Source organism: Aquarana catesbeiana, linkage group LG01 (assembly GCF_042186555.1).
Source record: "Aquarana catesbeiana isolate 2022-GZ linkage group LG01, ASM4218655v1, whole genome shotgun sequence".
In the NCBI taxonomy this organism is placed as follows: domain Eukaryota; kingdom Metazoa; phylum Chordata; class Amphibia; order Anura; family Ranidae; genus Aquarana; species Aquarana catesbeiana.
Genome location: NC_133324.1, coordinates 404,994,392 through 405,013,718, shown reverse-complemented (window position 1 = coordinate 405,013,718; position 19,327 = coordinate 404,994,392). Strand labels below are relative to the sequence as shown.

Here is a 19,327-nt window from a genome sequence, read left to right as displayed (position 1 = left end):
GAGAGGCAGGGGACAGGGAAGCGGCGGCATGGGTGGGCGGTCACATTAGGGGTTAATAACTCTGATCAGCGGGTTGTAATCCGCTGATCAGAGTTATAGAATTGTTCAGCAGAGTCTGCTGAACAATTCTCATATAAGCTTATGGTCATTGAAGTGACCATCAGCTTATAGGAGAGGGAGAAATGAGCTCCATACGCCGTACTTTTGGCCACCTGCGGGCACTTCTGTAGGTCCGTACGCCGTAGGGACTTGGCAATGAAAGGGTTAATAACTCAATTTTGGTTTGGGAAGTTTTAAACTTGACCATGTAGCTGCAAGTTGACTAGAAATAGTTCTCCTCTCATCATTCAGATAAAACCAATGCGCATAGGTCACTATGCCACTTCTGATTTCCTTTTTTGGGGTTTTTGCTACATTTACAATGTGGCCTTAGACAGTAGTATAATAATTTCACTACCTCTGGCTACCAATACCCAGTCAGACTTGGCTGAAGTTGTGAATGGTGGTCAAAACCCTAGGCTAGAGATGTTAAAATGGCATTATACGGGTCAAGACTTAACAGGTTTCCTGCAAAAGGGACATTCTTTTGAGGAGAGTGAGGTGCACATTTTGGACAGAGAGGACAACTGGTTGCAGAAGGCATGAAAGAGGACATGTTAGGTTAAGCTGGAACAACCATCACTGAACAGGGGTGGGGGCCTTCAACACCCTCTGTCCTTTACATATAATGCCATCTCTACCCCAGTGGTTTGACACTAATTCACACCTTCGGCTATGTAAATTAAAGGATTAGTACCTATGAAGCCTTCTGGACACCAAGGATAGCCTTATGTATATAGGACAGGGTGGTTTCACACTTCCCATCATGTTCTTGGACCTTTTCCTTGGTGATTGGTTAAGTACTATCTGTACTACCTGTGTGGATATCAATGCTGGGGTAGTTTCCTGAAGCTCATTAGAACTGAAGAAGTGGCTTGGATAAGCTGTCTTCAAAATTGCAGAATAACTCCATTTGAATGTGACTAACTACTACTAGAGGTTATGGAACCTATAGTTTGATAAGCATTTGGTTAAAAAAGAAGTAACTATATAAACCATTAGTTGCAAGTTTATAATGCCATGTGAAATATAAATAAAAAGATATAACTGCATAAAGATATTGGAACTAACTTATAGAAGCTTGAATAAAGACTGTGGCTGTATTGATATAAGCAACTGATTAAAGTAGTTTTCCAATTTTCGAACAAGAACAGAAAAAAGTGACATCTATATTTGGATTGCCTTTTTTTCTGTATCTCTGAACACATTGTACATTTACCTTGGCTTCCTATTTCCTTTTCTATGTTTCTAACTAAGATCTTCTCCTTAGAAGATCGTCTGCCCTTGGCTGGACAGATATGTCATATTATTTACTGCTGTAATTTTTCTGCTTCGAGCAGTGCTTCAAACCTGTTTAATTTACAGCCAGCTAGCTCAGCCTCAGTCATGCCACAGCAGAGTATTATGGTTTGGTGGGTTATAAAATGAGATATTAAATCACTGTATGCCAGATAAGACTGGGACCTGTTGGTCCTTTGTATGACATTGACCTGTCTAAACATCCGTTCTTCCCTTTTTGCATACAGTACAACATTTTTGTGTGTTGTGCTATTTTATTTCATAATCCATTGTGCTATATTCAGCTGCCATTTAAAATTTCAGGTAATCGTATGTCTTATGGTTATTAAAAGTGATAATTTGTAGTGCTGCTATTAAGCTACATGCACCTCTGCATTTTAATGCATTTTATTGCATTTTAGTTCTACTTGCTGCCCCTGGCAGCAGTCACACCTTTTGAATTGAAAACTAAGCATATTACATACATTACCTTTCACTCCTATAGAAGATGTGTTTGATGGAAGGGGTAGGGGTTATCCTGCTTCCCCCCCCCACCGCATTGGAGAGTCTATGATAGACATCAGTTCTGATGTTGTGCCACTGCTCCCTCTTTATGCTTTGCCATTCACAAAACATAGCTTATGGTGATGTTGCATAAACATGTGACTTTGAAGGCCTCATGCACACTGGACGTTATAAAAAAAAAAAACAGTAACATTAGCTGTAGAAAGCTGTAGAGTGAGTTTTTCAGCGTTTTTGTAGTAGCATGTTTTTGATGGTTTTTTTTAGCTGTAGCGTTTGTTGGCTTTTATACTCCCATAAAAGCTTATGCCGTTTTTAAACTATGTCAGCTCTTTTCAGTGTTAGAGCATTTTTACAGATGAAAAACTCCTCTCAAAACCCGCTGGTTCTGGGTTTTTTTTACAGCCAGAAAACGCCCCTGCCAAAAACTGCTGATAACAGCCTGTGTGTGCATGGACACATAGGATAACATGATGGGGAGTTTATTGACTGCAGAAAAAAACGTCTGAAGCCAAAAACAGCAGCTGTAAAAACGTCCAGTGTGCATGAAGCCTAATGCCGCGTACACATGGTCGGACTTTTCGTCTACAAAAGTCCAACGGACGCTGACGGACTAAAGCTGGCTGGTAATCCGATCGTGTGTGGGCTTCTCCGGACTTTCAACGGACTTTTTTAGCCTCAAATCCGACGGACTTTAGATTTGAAACATGCTTCAAATCTTTACGTCGTAACTACGACGGACCCCGAAGTCCGCTCGTCTGTATGCTAGTCCGACGGACAAAAAAACGACGCATGCTCATAAGCAAAAACTAAACGGAAGCACTCGGTCTAGTAAAACTAGTGTTCGTATTGTAGGTAGCACATGCATCATGCTGCAAAATCTCTGATCGTTGAATGCAGCGCATTTTATTTCTTCTTTACGAATGCTCTAAAGAACGAAGGTGTTTTGCTGTTCATAATCAGAGTTCTCCTGAACTGATTTCTGGATTCTTTTTCTCTTTGATCTCATGAATGATATAGTATGCATTTTAAAAACAATGTTTCCATACTAATAATACTTTTTCCCCTTTTTTTTTTTTTTTTTTAGGTTTGTAAAGTTACCACAAAGAACCCATTATTCTATTTTTTTTTTATAGTGATTATTTTTTAGTTTTTAGATAAAGTTAACCCAAAGCACCGTTTTTGGTTATGTAAATTTTTTTATTTTCAAGACTTACCACTTGAACATTATTAACATTAGTAATGTATTTTTGGTGTGTTTTTTTCAAACTCAATGAGATTGTTGTCCCTTGTTAATTTAACATTGTGTGTAAAATCAATGATTTAAAAGAAAACACATAAAGTCTTTTGCTAAACTCCAAAAAGATCCATTTATTCATGGTCAAAATAAAATAAAGAGGAAGTCAACGCTGGAAAAAGTCGGTGTACAAGAAAATTGGGATCTTGCGGAGTCCATATAAGAGGGAGCACAATCTGGTCCAAGAATCCCAGAGATCAACAGCACCAGCAGATGCTCTAGATGTCCCCAGACTGTGGTCCTACAACAGCCTGCGTCTTCTGTCAGACCAGACTGAACCCAGGTCATCACTTTCTTCTCTTCCCTGCAGCCTTTCCTCCACGCTGCCCTGCAGCCTTCCCTGTAGCCTTCTTTGGAGGCTGTGGCTGTGGTGTTTCAGTTGTGGCAGGAGGAGGAGGAGGAGGAGGAGGAGGAGGAGGAGGGGGGGCTGCCTCATGTAGTTGGGTGTTTTGTGTTAGCGTGCCCTGCAGCCCCTTATGGATTGTTTCCCCAAATAGGCGCTCACAAATGAGGCGCTGCTCCCAATCCATCTGAAGAAGCCTGCTGGCTAAGTAGCAGCCATAGGATTCTTCCGCTTCGGGGGGGCTCCTTAAAAAACGGGTGGCCTCTTGCATGAGGCGCAGGGATGCGTCCTGTGTGACCATCCCCTTCCTGGCCCTTTTTTTGGGAAGGTGGAGGGGAGGCACTTGGGATTCGGTCAGGCTCCTACTGGGCCCAGCCACCTCACTTGGCCCAGCCACCTCACTTGGCCCAGCCACCTCACTGGGAGCAGCCACCTCACTGGGAGCAGCCACCTCCTGCCTGACACTGGGCCCAGCCTCCTCCAGGATGATGGTGAATCCGGCCTCCTCCAGGCTGTCCATGGGCCCGGTCTCCTCCTGCCTGCCACTTTCCCCACATTCCTCCTGGATGGACTCATCCTGTGTATAAAAAAAGGACAATAGTTTGAGTATATTTTTTTGGGTTCATCAATGACACACAGTTTGCTTCTCATGAATAGCAAATTCAATGTGAATACATCTCTTTAATAAAAGAGTCTAATCAGACACCCTAATTATTTCAAGCAGGTGCCAAACATATTTAGCCACTACTGTCAATTGATATGTATACACAATTTTGAGTGCAAAATTATTTTAGACAATTATAACATCCAGTTAACATCATTAATATTAGTACAGTAAATATTTGTTAAAATAATTTACCTGACTCCAGATGGTCATGTCTGGTTCATCCAGGATGGAAGACCCAGCTTGCTCCTCATCAGCCTCTGCTGGGGTGGAGGGAAGGGTGGAGGGAAGGGTGGAGGGAAGGGTTGAAAGTGATGGCCTGGCTTCATTCTGGTCATCAAGAAAACGGAGTTGATTGTAGTACCACAGCCTGGGTACATAAACATCATCTGCTGATGCTCCTGATCTCCTTGATTCCTGGATCTTCTTATGCTCCCTCTTATACATGTTCCTCAAGACCCCAATTTTCTTGAGCAATGTCTCCATTGTTGCTTCCGGGATGGTCGCCTGGACAAAGGACAGAAGTCTCTCCAGCGTTGACTTCCTCACATGCTTTGCATAATACTGAGGGTGTTTCACCTCCCACAAATTCCTCATCTCTCGATATTTAGAAATAAAAGCTGTAAGGAACTCTGGATCCTTAAATAGGGGATTCATTATATCTGGAAAAGATGAAGTCACAAGACAAAAAACACTTTTATTATAGGTTTCTGCTAACCCCTCATCATCTTCTCCCTATGTAGGCCTCATCAATCTATCAAGCCATATAGGCCACTTGCTACAAAGTCATGACCATAATAAAACCCCAAAAAAAATATATCTAAAATTACCTTCGTTTTGTAACGTCCTGGTCCACTATCACCTACGCACAGAACGTACGTACGACACGTGCGCAAGGGCCCTCTTTACACACTACGCATGTGTGAAACTCCGCCTGCGTCGCCCGCCCCTGACGTTCGAAATTAACTCATGTTCTCCGCCCCCTAATTCGACGCACAGAACGTACGTACGACACGTGCGCAAGGGCCCTCTTTACATACTACGCATGTGTGAAACTCCGCCTGCGTCGCCCGCCCCTGACGTTCGAAATTAACTCATGTTCTCCGCCCCCTAATTCGACGCACAGAACGTACGTACGACACGTGCGCAAGGGCCCTCTTTACATACTACGCATGTGTGAAACTCCGCCTGCGTCGCCCGCCCCTGACGTTCGAAATTAACTCATGTTCTCCGCCCCCTAATTCGACGCACAGAACGTACGTACGACACGTGCGCAAGGGCCCTCTTTACATACTACGTATGTGTGAAACTCCGCCTGCGTCGCCCGCCCCTGACGTTCGATTTTAACTCATGTTCTCCGCCCATTTTTTGTTACGGCGCGTAGTGGAGTAAATAATGGCGGAGACACCTGACATGTTGACGACCTCAGGTAGTGGAGACAGCCCGGAGGCTGGAACGTCAACAAAATCTGTGAGGCCTAGATTTAAGGCCTCTAATTTGAGTTTTAAAGAGATGGTGGAGATGGTGGCCATTCTTCACAAAGACGACTATGATGGGAAGTATGGGCCGTACGCACGGCCAAATTTGCGCAAGGCCAAAATAATGGCGAAGGTCGTGGACACTTTGCAGGCATCTTTTGGGGTCCAGCGCTCCAAGGATCAACTTCGAAAAAGATGGTCTGACCTGAAACTCAGGGAGCCGGATCAATACAGACGTATCCGGAAAGTTCTTAAAAAAAGTAAGTACTTGTCGTGTTTTTCTCTTGTGTTTATTACCTTGTATACTGCTCCATGTGCTTTTCCTTCCTATACGATTTTTTTGTTCATCGTTTTAAACGATCTTTTAATAAACTTCGTTACATATCTATAGATAGATCTATCTATCTATATATATATCTATATATATATCTATATATATATCTATTATATAGATATATAGATATAGATAGATAAAGATATATATATATATATATATATATATATATATATATATAGATAGATAGATATATATAGAGATATATATAGAGAGAGATATATAGAGAGAGAGAGAGAGAGAGAAATATATAGAGAGAGAGAAATATAGAGATAGGTAGATAGATATAGAAATGTAAAACATTCTTTTTGAATATTTTAAGTTATCTTTTTTTTTTGCTTTACATTTAGTTAGATATTTATAGATTTTGTTCCAGATATAGAGAGAGAGAGAGAGAGAGATCAAAAGATTACTAACTATATTTTGAGATATTGATATCTAGATATCTATCTATACGATATGTCTTTATAATTTTAAATATTGAGGTAAAATAGGAACTCTACACAAACCACTTCACTACAAATGTTGGAAAATTACTATGTACTAAAATATCTGTGTGCTAAGTAGATTAATAATTTTTTGTTTCACATAGGGGAAAAATCACTCAGCCAACAAGAAGACAGTCCACCCAAAGCCAAACATGATTGGGAAATCAGCCCAAGTCCCACTGAGGATGTGGAGGAAGGAGAGGTGGGCGACATGGGCACCCCACCAGGTGAGTGTCTGACACACCAGCTTACGTTAATCTATGCATGACTGCCTTTTGTTTAATGTAATTTGTCTACTCTATTTTAGGGGATCTGGTTGTGCTTGATTCAAGCAACAGCGCCACCCCCGAGGATGTGGAGGAATTATGCTACATGGGCACCCCACCAGGTCAGTGTCTGAGACAACAGCTTTATTATGGTAAGGTAAACTATGTATGTGTGCATATTTCTAAAGACCTTTTTTGGTTTCATTCCACTTTAGGTACAACAAGAAGTGACTATTTCACCTCAGAAAGTGCCCAACGGCTAATTGGTCAAATAATGGCCTGGAATAAGGACATTGATGAAATGCGTAATCGGCTGGATCGTATGCAGCAGGAAATGAAGGACATGATTGATGTTTTGGGTCGAATCTAAATGCCCTTTTTGAAACCCCAAAACATCAATCATGTCCTTCATTTCCTGTTTTGCTGACCCCATTCTGGGCCTTCTCTTTATTTTTTTGGCTGAACAGAAATGGCTGTTTAACCTAATTGAAAAAAGGAGGGCTGTTTCTCGTAAATACCTAAAAAATCCACAAAAAAATAAAACTTGATTTTCTCAAAAACCACAAAAAAAAAAAAAAACTTGATTTTAAAAAAACCAAAAAAATAACAAAGCTTGATTTTAAAAAACACAAAAAAAAAAAAACTTGATTTTAAAAAAACCAAAAAAATAAAAAAACTTGATTTGAAAAAACACAAAAAAAAAAAAAACTTGATTTTAAAAAAACCAAAAAAATAAAAAAACTTGATTTTAAAAAACACAAAAAAATAACAAAACTTGATTTTCAAAAACCGAAAAAATAACAAAACTTGATTTTAAAAAACCAAATAAATAACAAAACTTGATTTTCAAAAAAACCAAAAAAATAACAAAACTTGATTTTCAAAAAAACAAAAAAATAACAAAACTTGATTTTAAAAAACCAAAAAAATAACAAAACTTGATTTTCAAAAAAAACAAAAAAATAACAAAACTTTATTTTCAAAAAAACCAAAAAAATAACAAAACTTGATTTTAAAAAACCAAAAAAATAATAAAACTTGATTTTCAAAAAAACCAAAAAAATAACAAAACTTTATTTTCAAAAAAACCAAAAAAATAACAAAACTTGATTTTAAAAAACCAAAAAAATAACAAAACTTGATTTTCAAAAAAACAAAAAAAAAAAACTAAACTTGATTTTAAAAAACCAAAAAAAAAAAAAAAAAAAAAAAAAAAAGCCTGTTTGCGAAAATCAAAAAGCCAAAAATATTTTTTTGTGGATTAGGTAGAAATATTTAAATATAATTATATTTTTCTACATTATTAAGATATCATTATATTTTTGTCTATGAACATTTTATACTAAATGCAGAACTGAATGCATAACAACCATTAATAAAAACATCTCCTTATAGGAATTAAATAAATGTGTGGTTTGTTATTTCAAGGCTCAGTATCAGTTTGGTTATAATTGTAAAAAAGTTGTTTACAGTGGCAATGGAGCTTATTTAGACATTTAAAATTAAAATACAGTTGGCACTACAACTGCTCGACCATAACCTAGGAGACAGCCCAAAAGAAAGGCAAGCAATAAATATAATGCAAGATTTCATCAATATTTTTTTTATTGTAAAAAATTAAATATCCTGGCCCATTGCAATGGCCCCCCTACCCATAAAATAATTAACATATTGCTGTCTAACTTGACGGGCACTTTGGGGGGCCAAGCCAGTACGGACAGTATCCAGGCCCGTAAGGTTGGCATCTATTTGTCCGGCCTCAGGCCCAACTGTGCCTATATAATTATGAGAATGTTTGTTTAAAAAGTTGTGCAGAATGCAGCACGATAAAATGATAAAATTAAGTTTGTATTCCGCCAAATTAATGGCTGTTTGAAACAGGCGGAACCGGCTGGCCAGAATTCCAAACGCATTCTCAACCACTCTTCTAGCTCTGGCCAGCCGGAAATTAAAAACCCTCCTCTCCGGGGTGAGGGTTCTTTGGGGGAATGGCCTCATGAGGTGCTTGCTGAGAGCGAAGGCTTCATCGGCAATGAAGACAAAGGGGAGTCCTTCCACGTTATCCGCATCAGGTGGCAATCCCAGGCCACCACTCTGGAGACGCTGGCAGAACTCCGTCTGGGCAAATACTCCTCCATCCGACATCCGGCCATTCTTCCCCACGTCCACATATAAAAAATCATAGTGTGCCGACACCACCGCCATTAAAACAATACTGTGGAACCCCTTATAATTAAAATAGTATGACCCCGAATGGGGTGGTGGCACAATGTGGACATGTTTCCCATCTATAGCCCCTCCACAATTGGGAAAGTCCCAACGGCTGGCAAAATGGGATGCCACAGTCTGCCATTCCTGTGGCGTTGAAGAAAACTGGGGAATCAAACAAGAAAACCAAAATCAATTAATTTTGAAGCTAACATTGCAAGAAAATTAGACAATTAAAAACATTATTCCCCAGCATCAGTATAACATTCAATAATTTAATTCTTCTGGAATAACTAATATGGAAAGGCACACTTATCAGATTGCTCACCCCCTCTGATGGAACATTGATTACATTTTAGGGGGTTGTGAAATCCCTAAAAAAGATTACTTTTAGGACACGCAGGAATTTAGGGACTAAAAAGGCTACAAGACTGCAGTTGTCGCACTCTGCAGGTGCAGTTGCTAACCAGCTTACAGTAAATGAGGTAATGTAAAAAGGCATTCATGTTGCAAGGAGTACACAATCACATGCAAAGGCAATTAATGAAAACACTTTGAGGCTTGCATATGATTTGATGATGGAAATCAGCAGAGCTTCTGCTCATTTACTAAAGCACTGGAACAAATGCACCTGTACAGTGCACATGCATTTTGCAAAGTGCAACATATATTTGCTTTAGACAAATCAACACCACAGAACATTCAAGCTAATTTTTACGAGGGTGGGGGGGGTTGTGAAATCTAGATAATTGCTATTTAGCAGCACACTATTTGGAGTGAGTTTAGGTGGGGGGGGGGGGGGTTGGGAAATCTAGCTAATTGCTAATTATAAGCACACTAAATACACTCAAACAAAATACATTCAAAATGAGTAGACTAGGTGGATATGTTCCCATCACTTCATGCTGGGGAGGTTATTGAAGGAAAATATACATGCATGACAAAATATAACAGGAAAAAAATCCAGCATGTGTGAGGATAAAAAGGGGACATTCACACTATATTGCAATGATGGTAAGTAGTGTTTGAAGCAAGAAATACATTACATTATCAAAGATTACATAAAAGAACATGTGATGCTAATAAAAGAAAAATATCTTACCTTAATATAGTCCTTCTGCAGGACCTGGATGATGGCAGAACAGGTCTCTGGGATAATGATCCCCAGAGCCTGGGGGGAGATGCCTGTCGAGAACTTAAGGTCCTGCAGGCTTCTCCCTGTGGCCAAATACCGCAAGGTAGCGACCAGCCTCTGCTCCGGAGTGATGGCTTGCCTCATGCAGGTATCCTGCCTGCTGATATAGGGGGTCAGCAAAGCCAACAAACGGTCAAAAACGGGGTCCGTCATCCGGAGAAAGTTCCTGAAATCCTCAGGATTATTCTCACGGATCTCACGGAGCAAAGGCATGTGACAGAACTGGTCACGCTGAAGCAACCAATTCTTGGTCCATGAACTCCTCCTCGCCCTGTTCATGGACTGGTCTTGGGCTGAAGAATAAACTACAGCACCAAGCACATACAATGCACGAGCTCGACGACGAGTACGTACAGGTAACATGGCTTCAAAACGGTCGGCTGGTCAGAACGCACTAAACAGAACGCACTGAAGAACAGCAAGGCCTGTGAAGAACGACCTGAAAATCAGGAACGAGCGGCCAATAAAACAAAGATTTCTCAATGCCAACTGACCAAACGCACTGAAAAGCAGATACAAACCTCACAAGCACAGACTGAACAACAGTTAAAACGAACTGAAAAATACGAGTCTCACAAGCGCGAATCGTCTCTCACCAAACTTCTACTAACACGAGATAAACACGAGATTAGCAGAAGGAGCCCAAAGGGTGTCGTACGGGCTATTGAACTTCCGTTTTATAGTCTCGTCGGACTTGGTGTACGTCACCGCGTACTAGGCTGTCGTACTTTTGTGTGGTCGTGTGTAGGCAAGTCCGTTCGTAAGAAAGTCTGCCGCAAGTCCGCCGAAGGTACGTCGGAAGTATGTCGGACAGGCTGTCGGACTTTTGTAGACGAAAAGTCCGACCGTGTGTACGCGGCATAAAGCTTTAGTACAGCCTTTGGAATTTCATAATGGGCATCTTTTTATTTTTCAATGCAATGGGATTTACTAAAAATGGAAAGTGCAAAATCTATTGCAGCTGTGTATGGTAGCTAATCAGCTTTTAACTTCAGCTTGTTCAATTAAGCTTTGACAAAAACCCTGAAGCTGATTGGTTTCTCTGCAGAGGTGCCCAAGATTTTACACTCTCCAGTTTTAGTAAATCAACCTTATTGTCTGTGTAATATGTTAACACTCCATACAGTTAATAAAGCACAATGATAAAAATAATAAACAAAATAACACAAATTTAGTATAGTGAAAATCAAGTTAAAAGGTATTGTAAAAGTTGTGTAATGCCCACATATATTATCTAAAAACGTATTTTGACAGTAATTTTCTTTTAAGGGAATTGCACCCAAAATCGAGTTCTCTACAAGAACAACAATAAAAGAAAAGCCAAAAGAATTCAAGAAAAAACGTTCAGTAAGTTAAACATTGAATCATCTGTTACTCAGTTACTCAAGCAGGTTCTGTGACATTTGTATATGACTATTTGTTGTTCCAGTCAAGCAAAATACAGTGTCAGAGGTCTTTGCCAAATTCTCCTAGAAGAAAATCAAGAATGCCAGCAAAAAGTTACTCCAGCCCAGAACAAAGTTACCGAAGTCCTACTAGATCATCTAAGTCTCGATCTCCTTCACCTTATGCACAACGGCGAATGTGTGAGCTTAATAAGGACAATCAACAACGCCTTGCTCAATTGAAACTGGACGGTTATGAGTTTAAGTCAGACGCAGATACAAAACCCCCATTTATTGTACGACATGTAAGTATTTAAAAAATAAGTGCACCTTCTTGATGAAAATCTTTTGGTATGCTGTTCTTCAGGGCAATCCTAGAATACATTTACCTTGCCAAGTTCCTCCACCCCAAACTCGCTCATCCATGTATTTATAAACCTTGCTTTGTGCACTGGTGTGCAGTCATGTTGGAATAGGAAGGTGCAATCTCCAAACTGTTCCCACAAAGTTAGGAGCATGAAATTGTCCAAAATGTCTTGGTATGCTGACGCCTTAAGAGTTCCCTTCACTGGAACTAAGAGGCCCAACTCCTGAAAAACAACCCCACACCATAATCACCCCTCCGCCAAATGATTTGGACAGGTGCACAAAGCAAGGTCCACCAAGACATGGATGAGCAAGTTTGGGGTGGAGGAACATGACTGACCTGCACGGAGTCCTGTCCTGAACCCAACAGAACACCTTTAGGATGAATTAGAGCAGTGATTGTGAGCCAGGCTTTCTCGTTCAACATCAGTGATACATTCTTATTTAAACATCCCTCTTAAAACCACACTAGCATTCTGGTCACATCCACAATTTTACCCAGTATATTTTATGCTCTAATATATATATATATATATATATATATATATATATATATATATATATATATATATACTTTGTCTACCCTGGAGTCAGGTCTTTAACCACTTCAAGACCAAGCCTATTTCTGACACTTGTTGTTTACTAGCTAAAATCTGTATTTTTTGCTAAAAAATTACTTAGAACCCCAAAACATTATATATCATTTTTTAGCAAAGATCCTATAGAATAACATGGCGGTTGTTGCAATATTTTATAACACACCGTATTTGCGCAACAGTCTTTCAAACACAATTTTTGTGGAAAAAATACACTTTTTTGAATAAAAAATAAATAAAAAAAATAAACAAGAAAACAGTAAAGTTAGCCCAATTTTTTGCATATTGTGAAAGAGGATGTTACGCTGAGTAAATAGATACCTAACATGTTACACTTTAAAATTGCACGCACTCGTGGAATGGAGACAAACTACGGTACTTAAAAATCTCCATCGGCGACGTTTAAAAGGTTACTAGTTTGGAGTTACAGAGGAGGTCTTTTGCCAGAATTATTCCTCTTGCTCTAATGATTGTGGCGGTACCTCACATGTGTGATTTGAACACTGTTTACATTTGCGGGCATGACTTACATACAGTATGCAGTATCTTTGGTGCACAGGGGGCGCTTTAAAATTTTTAGGTTTTTTTCTTATTTATTTTAAATTTTTTTATTATTTTTACACTGTTCCTTTAAAAAAAATTTCTGATCACTTTTATTGCTGTCACAAGGAATCCCTTGTGACAGTAATAGGCAGTGACAGGTACTCTTTATGGAAGGATCTGGGGTCTATAAGACCCCAAACCCCTCCTCTTCAAAGTATTCAAAATGCCAAAATCTGCGTTTTTGAATACCCTAAATTTTTTTAAATCTGTGCCATTGGCTGCCGACTAAACCAGAAGTGATGTCACTTCCGAGTTACTACATTGGAGACCAGATAGAAGCCGATTCCATCTTTGTTCACGACTCCGGCCAGCCGGCGGATATGCAGGCTGGTCGCTCGGGTCTCCCAGTGGCACGGGAGACCCGGTCGGAGCAGCGGAAGGCGGTGGGAAGGGGGGGATGTCCCCTCCCTTTGCTTGTGATAACGGACGAGCGGCTCATTAGCCACATCAATGTCATTATTTGAAAGCCGACCGTCAGCTCTAAAAAACGGTACCAGGGTGATGCCTCTGGCTGCAGGCATCACCCCGGTACAACCACTTAAACAAAATGACATACAGGTGCGTGATTTTGCGTGAAGTGGTTAAGTATGCCATCAACAACCATACTGCCATGTAAAAGAGTTTCTGCAATGTATAGCTTTGCTTTATGTTACCACCCAAATTTTTTTTTAGCAAAACATACTTTGACAGCAGACTTACCGTAATAAAAGAAAGCCCCAACTTATTAAAGGTTAAGCAACACGCAAGTAGAGACTTGTTCCAAACAACTGAATATGTATGTGTTTGGCAGAATCAAACACAAAAAAAAGAAATGGCAACTGCTCAATCATCTCATAGCTAGTAAAGGACATGGGTGTAGAAATTCTATGCAATGAGGAATTCACAAATGCCCTAGCATTCAATCTAATCGGCAAACAAAACAACGCCTTTAACTATAATATTTTTTTAATATCTTAATTACATACAAAGAACTGGATTGTAAACATTTACATAGGAACGCTACTACCAGTTGTGGAGGTGCTTTCATTGCAAAATTAGATGGTATGTGAATGGGGCTAAGATTTAGGGGCAAGGCTTGTCTCTGAAATCAGGAAGGTCAAAAAGCCTTGTGACAGAGCAATTGAGAACCTCCAGATACATAGAAGTGGATTTTACACTTAATAAAGATAATAAAAGGTGTTTGTGGGTCCGGGACATGATTAGTAATCTAATCTTATTCGTTTTGTTTTTTATTGGCATGGTGATGGAGTGCAGAAGGTGCAGAGATGAAAAAAATATTCTTTAAGTGATATTTGTAGCGCAAAATATGATAAAATGGCCTGTTTATCAGAATAGCAGAACAATAAAGAACATGTTTTTTATTGTACTAGGAAGAAAGTGGTGTGATAAACTAAACTTATCATAATCATGATACCGTCCAGAGTTATAAAGAACATAAAACTATTTACCATCTGCCTTCAAATGCTTACTTTTCATTTAGCAGATGATCCTGTGTTTTAATAGTGCACTTTAAAAATACATACAGTGCCTCAAAAAAATATTCATATCCCTTGAAATTTTCCACATTTTGTCATGTTACAACCAAAAACATAAATGTATTTTATTGGGATTTTATGTGATAGACCAATACAAAGTGGCACATAATTGTGAAGTGGAAGGAAAATGATAAATGGTTTTCTATTTTTTTACAAATAAATATCTGAGAAGTGTGATGTGCATTTGTATTCAGCCCCCTTTACTTTGATACCCCTAACTTAATCTAGTGTAACCAATTGCCTTCAGAAGCCACCTAATTAGTAAATAGCGTCCACCTGTGTGTAATTTAATCTCAGTATAAATACAGCTGTTCTGTGAAGCCCTCAGAGGTTTGTTAAAGAACCTTAGTGAACAGATAGCAGCATGAAGGCCAAGGAACACACCAGACAGGTCAGGGATAAAGTTGTGGAGAAGTTTAAAGCAGGTTTAGGTTGTAAAAAAATCTCCCAAGCTTTGAACATCTCACGGAGCACTGTTCAATCCATCTTCTGAAAATGGAAAGAGTATGGCACAACTGCAAACCTACCAAGACATGTCCGCCCACCTAAACTGAGAGGCCGGGCAAGGAAAGCATTAATCGGAGACGCAGCCAAGAGGCCCATTGTAACTCTGGTGGAGCTGCAGACATCCACAGCTCAGGTGGGAGAATCTGTCCACAGAACAACTATTAGTCATGTACTCCACAAATCTGGCCTTTATTGGAAGAGTGGAAAGAAGAAAGCCATTGTTTAAAGAAAGCCATAAAAAATCCCATTTGCAATTTTGCGAGAAGCCACAGCAAACATGTGGAAGAAGGTGCTCTGGTCAGATGAGACCAAAATTAAAATTTGGCCTAAAAGCAAAATGCTATGTGTGGCAGAAAACTAACACTGCACATCACCCATCGCGAAACATGGTGGTGGCAGCATCATGTTGTGGGGATGCTTTTCTTCAGCAGGAATAGGGAAGCTGGTCAGAGTTGATGGGAAGATGGATGGAGCCAAATACAGGGCAATCTTAGAAGAAAACCTGTTATTCCTGGTACACACGATCGGAAATTTCGACAACAAAGTTTTGTTGGCGGAAAATTTGAGAACCTGCTAGCCAACATTTGTTGGCAGAAAGTCCGACAACAAATGTTCGATGGAGCGTACACACGGTCAGACTTTCAGCCAACAAGCTCGCATCCAACATTTGTTGTTGGAAAATCCGATCGTGTGTACGGGCATTAGAGTCTGCAAAAGACTTGAGACTGGGGTGGAGGTTCACCTTCCAGCAGGACAACGACCCTAAACATACAGCCAGAGCTACAATGGAAGAGTTTAGATCAAAGCATATTCATGTGTTAGAATGGCACAGTCAAAGTTCAGACCTAAATCCAATTGGGAATCTGTGGCAAGACTTAAAAATTGCTGTTTACAGACGCTCTCCATCCAATCTAACAGAGCTTGAGCTATTTTGCAAAGAAGAATAGGCAAAAATGTCACTCTCTAGATGTGCAAAGCTGGTAGAGAAATACCCAAAAAGACTTGCAGCTGTAATTGGAGCGAAAGGTGGTTTTACAAAGTATTGACTCAGGGGGGCTGAATACAAATGTACACCACACTTTTTACATATTTATTTGTAAAAAATGTTGAAAACCATTTATCATTTTCCTTCCACTTCACAATTACAGTGGGGATGGAAAGTATTCAGACCCCCTTACATTTTTCACTCTGTTATATTTCAGCCATTTGCTAAAATCATTTAAGTTCATTTTTTTTCTCATTAATACTTAATCTAATCTTCTAATCTGCATACATTTTCCAATTATGTGAGTTAAAAAGCACTAAAGCCATAGGATCAGCATTACAGCTGTGGAACTAGTATTTTCAAAAGAATGGGTCTGTAGTAGTAGCCTTGGTACCTCAGCAGTACTGGTTTCTTTAAAGAATATGACTACACAAATGAAAACTACTATTAGAGGTTGATAAGGCGTTATTGTGACATTACTTCTCCCTTCTCTAAAGAAACACATTCTGAAGCATATGTGGAGTTTATACAATATCTTCCTACCTATACATTCTTCATTTTTCAATTCCCACTGAGACTGCCCCTTTGTACACAACAAATCTGCCAATTTTTTTTACCACCCACTTTAATTTTTGATCTTCTTGTCATTAAATATTATTGATTAATACTTACTTTTGTGTTTTTAATATATTTTCATATGAATATATCACATTTTCAGTGATCTTTCTGTTCAGGTTGACCCATCCAAGCCAGTGGGTGAGAAAACTTCATCTCAGCTGCAATCTCCGAAGTCCAAGCGTCATTCAAGTAGTGAAAATCATTTAAGGAGAGGTGAGTTTTTGTGATTATATGATGATTTTTGTAGTTGCTGTCCTTTTTCTTTTTCATGTGCCACACAATAAAAAAGTATATGGCCACACCAAGCAGTGTAAATGTTAGTCTGTTTCAGGGGTAACATGAATAACAGCGTTAGAGGGAGAGTTCACATACTGCCTGGAAAAGGGATCTTATCGCTAAAAAGTCTCATATTTTATTAGCAACATGGGCTAATCAATCTTAAAATTTCCTTTGATGACATTGTTTTTCTTTTTGTTTGTACTGCATTTTTAATATTTTTTTTGTTTATTTGTTATTTGTATAACAGAATTACAATCTTTTGTTCGGAGATGCATGCATTTTTTACGGTTGATCTCACAGAGGGGGGAGGGGACATTTTAATTTTGTTGCAGTTATGGAATTTTTTTCGTTTTTATGCTGCCCTAGCACAAAATGCAAAAATGTAATTTTATTATGTTTATTTTACCTAGCATTGACTTTTGATGACCTGCAGTGCACAACATCTGAAGAAAAGGTATGTTTCTGCAGCATTGTATTTAATGTAACTACGAGCTCTCTAAGATCTATTAACTGATAATCCTTGCTCAGACTCCCATGCATGTCATTTTTATAACTATAAATACATGAAAAATAATAATGTGACAAGATGGCTTCATTTGTAAGTAACAGATCATTTTTATAGAATAAAAGAAACATTTCTCTATGTATAATAAACTCTATAGTTTTATAGTGCAAAAAGCTTAAAGAAGAATTTAACTAGTTCCCCTAAACACATAGGAAAGGATCAGCACTATACTATGAAAAAACAAAAGTTTGCGGTGCTTTAAGATATCCAAATTTATTAATCAGTATTTTATATGCACTCATTATTATGACCCTGTAGCTATCCCCTCCCCAGGGATAGCAAATAGAATCCAACATGTCAGGATGGCAATTGTCTACATCCTTGTTATTCTAGGTGAGAGCTCTGTCAATAACTCCACCTACTTCAAATTGTGGTAACAAGGCAGCTTTTTCTGGGCTCAACCTCTTTCTCAAGCCTATGGGTCACTGTACAGATCTTGCTCTTCTTATCCACTGTGATACAATGTATGAAAAAATCGGAAATAAAATATATATGTTTCAGCATACAGTGGGGAAAATAATTATTTGATTCCCTGCAGATTTTGTAAAATTCCCCATTTACAAAGAAATGAAGGGTCTATCATTTTTATCATACAATGTCTTGAAAAAGTATTCATACCCCTTGAAATTTTCCACATTTTACAACCAAAAATGTAAATGTATGTTATTGGGATTTTATGTGATAGACCAATACAAAGTGGCATAATTGTGAAGTGGAAAGAAAATGATAAATGGTTTTCAATTTTTTTTACAAATAAATATATGAAAAGTGTGGCGTGCATTTGTATTCAGCCCTCTTTACTCTGAAACCCCTAACTAAAATTTACTGTAACCAATTGCCTTCAGAAGTCACCTAATTAGTAAATAAAGTCCACCTGTGTGTAATTTAATCTCAGTATAAATATAGCTATTCTGTGAAGCCCTCAGATGTCTGTTAGAGATCCTTAGTGAACAAACAGCATCATGAAGGCCAAGGAACACACCAGACAGGTCAAGGATAAAGTTGTGGAGAAGTTTAAAGCATGGTTAGGTTATAAAAAAATATCCCAAGCTTGGAATATCTCACGGAGCACTGTTCATTCCATCATCTGAAAAAAGAAAGTGTATGGCACAACTGCAAACCTACCAAGACATGGCTGTCCACCTAAACTGACAGGCCGAGCAAGGAGAGCATTCATCAGAGAAGCAGCCAAGAGGCCCATGGTAACTCTGGAGGAGCTGCAGAGATCCACAGGTTAGGTGGGAGAATCTGTGCACAGGACAACTATTTGTCATGCACTCCACTAATCTGGCCTTTATGGAAGAGTGGAAAGAAGAATGCCATTGTTGAAAGAAAGCCATAAGAAGTCCCGTTTGAAGTTTGTGAGAAGCCATGTGGGGAACCCAGCAAACATGTGGAAGAAGGTGCTCTGGTCAGATCAGACCAAAATGTAACTTTTTGGCCTAAAAGCAAAGCGCGGAAAACTAACACTGCACATAAACAGGAATACACCATCCCCACCTTGAAACATGGTGGTGGCAGCATCATGTTGTGGGATTGCTTTTCTTCAGCATGGACAGGGAAGCTGGTCAGAGTTGATGGGAAGATGGATGGAGCCAAATACAGGGCAGTCTTAGAAGAAAAAGAGGTTAGAGCCTGCAAAAGACTTGAGACTGGAGTGGAGGTTCAATCCCCAGCAGGACATCTTAAACGTAAAGCCAAAGCTACAATGGAATG

At 39.1% G+C, this 19,327-nt stretch overlaps 1 protein-coding gene across 1 annotated transcript in view; it reads left to right on the top strand.

The window, feature by feature from the left end:
• SPATA6L (spermatogenesis associated 6 like) overlaps positions 1-19,327 on the top strand; it is a 112,086-nt gene that overhangs the window by 76,021 nt on the left and 16,738 nt on the right. Inside the window, exons 7-10 of the mRNA XM_073634966.1 lie at positions 11,442-11,519; positions 11,602-11,862; positions 16,884-16,980; positions 17,457-17,500. Of these exons, the coding sequence (XP_073491067.1) occupies positions 11,442-11,519; positions 11,602-11,862; positions 16,884-16,980; positions 17,457-17,500 (480 nt within the window). The remainder of the gene's footprint in view (positions 1-11,441; positions 11,520-11,601; positions 11,863-16,883; positions 16,981-17,456; positions 17,501-19,327) is intronic.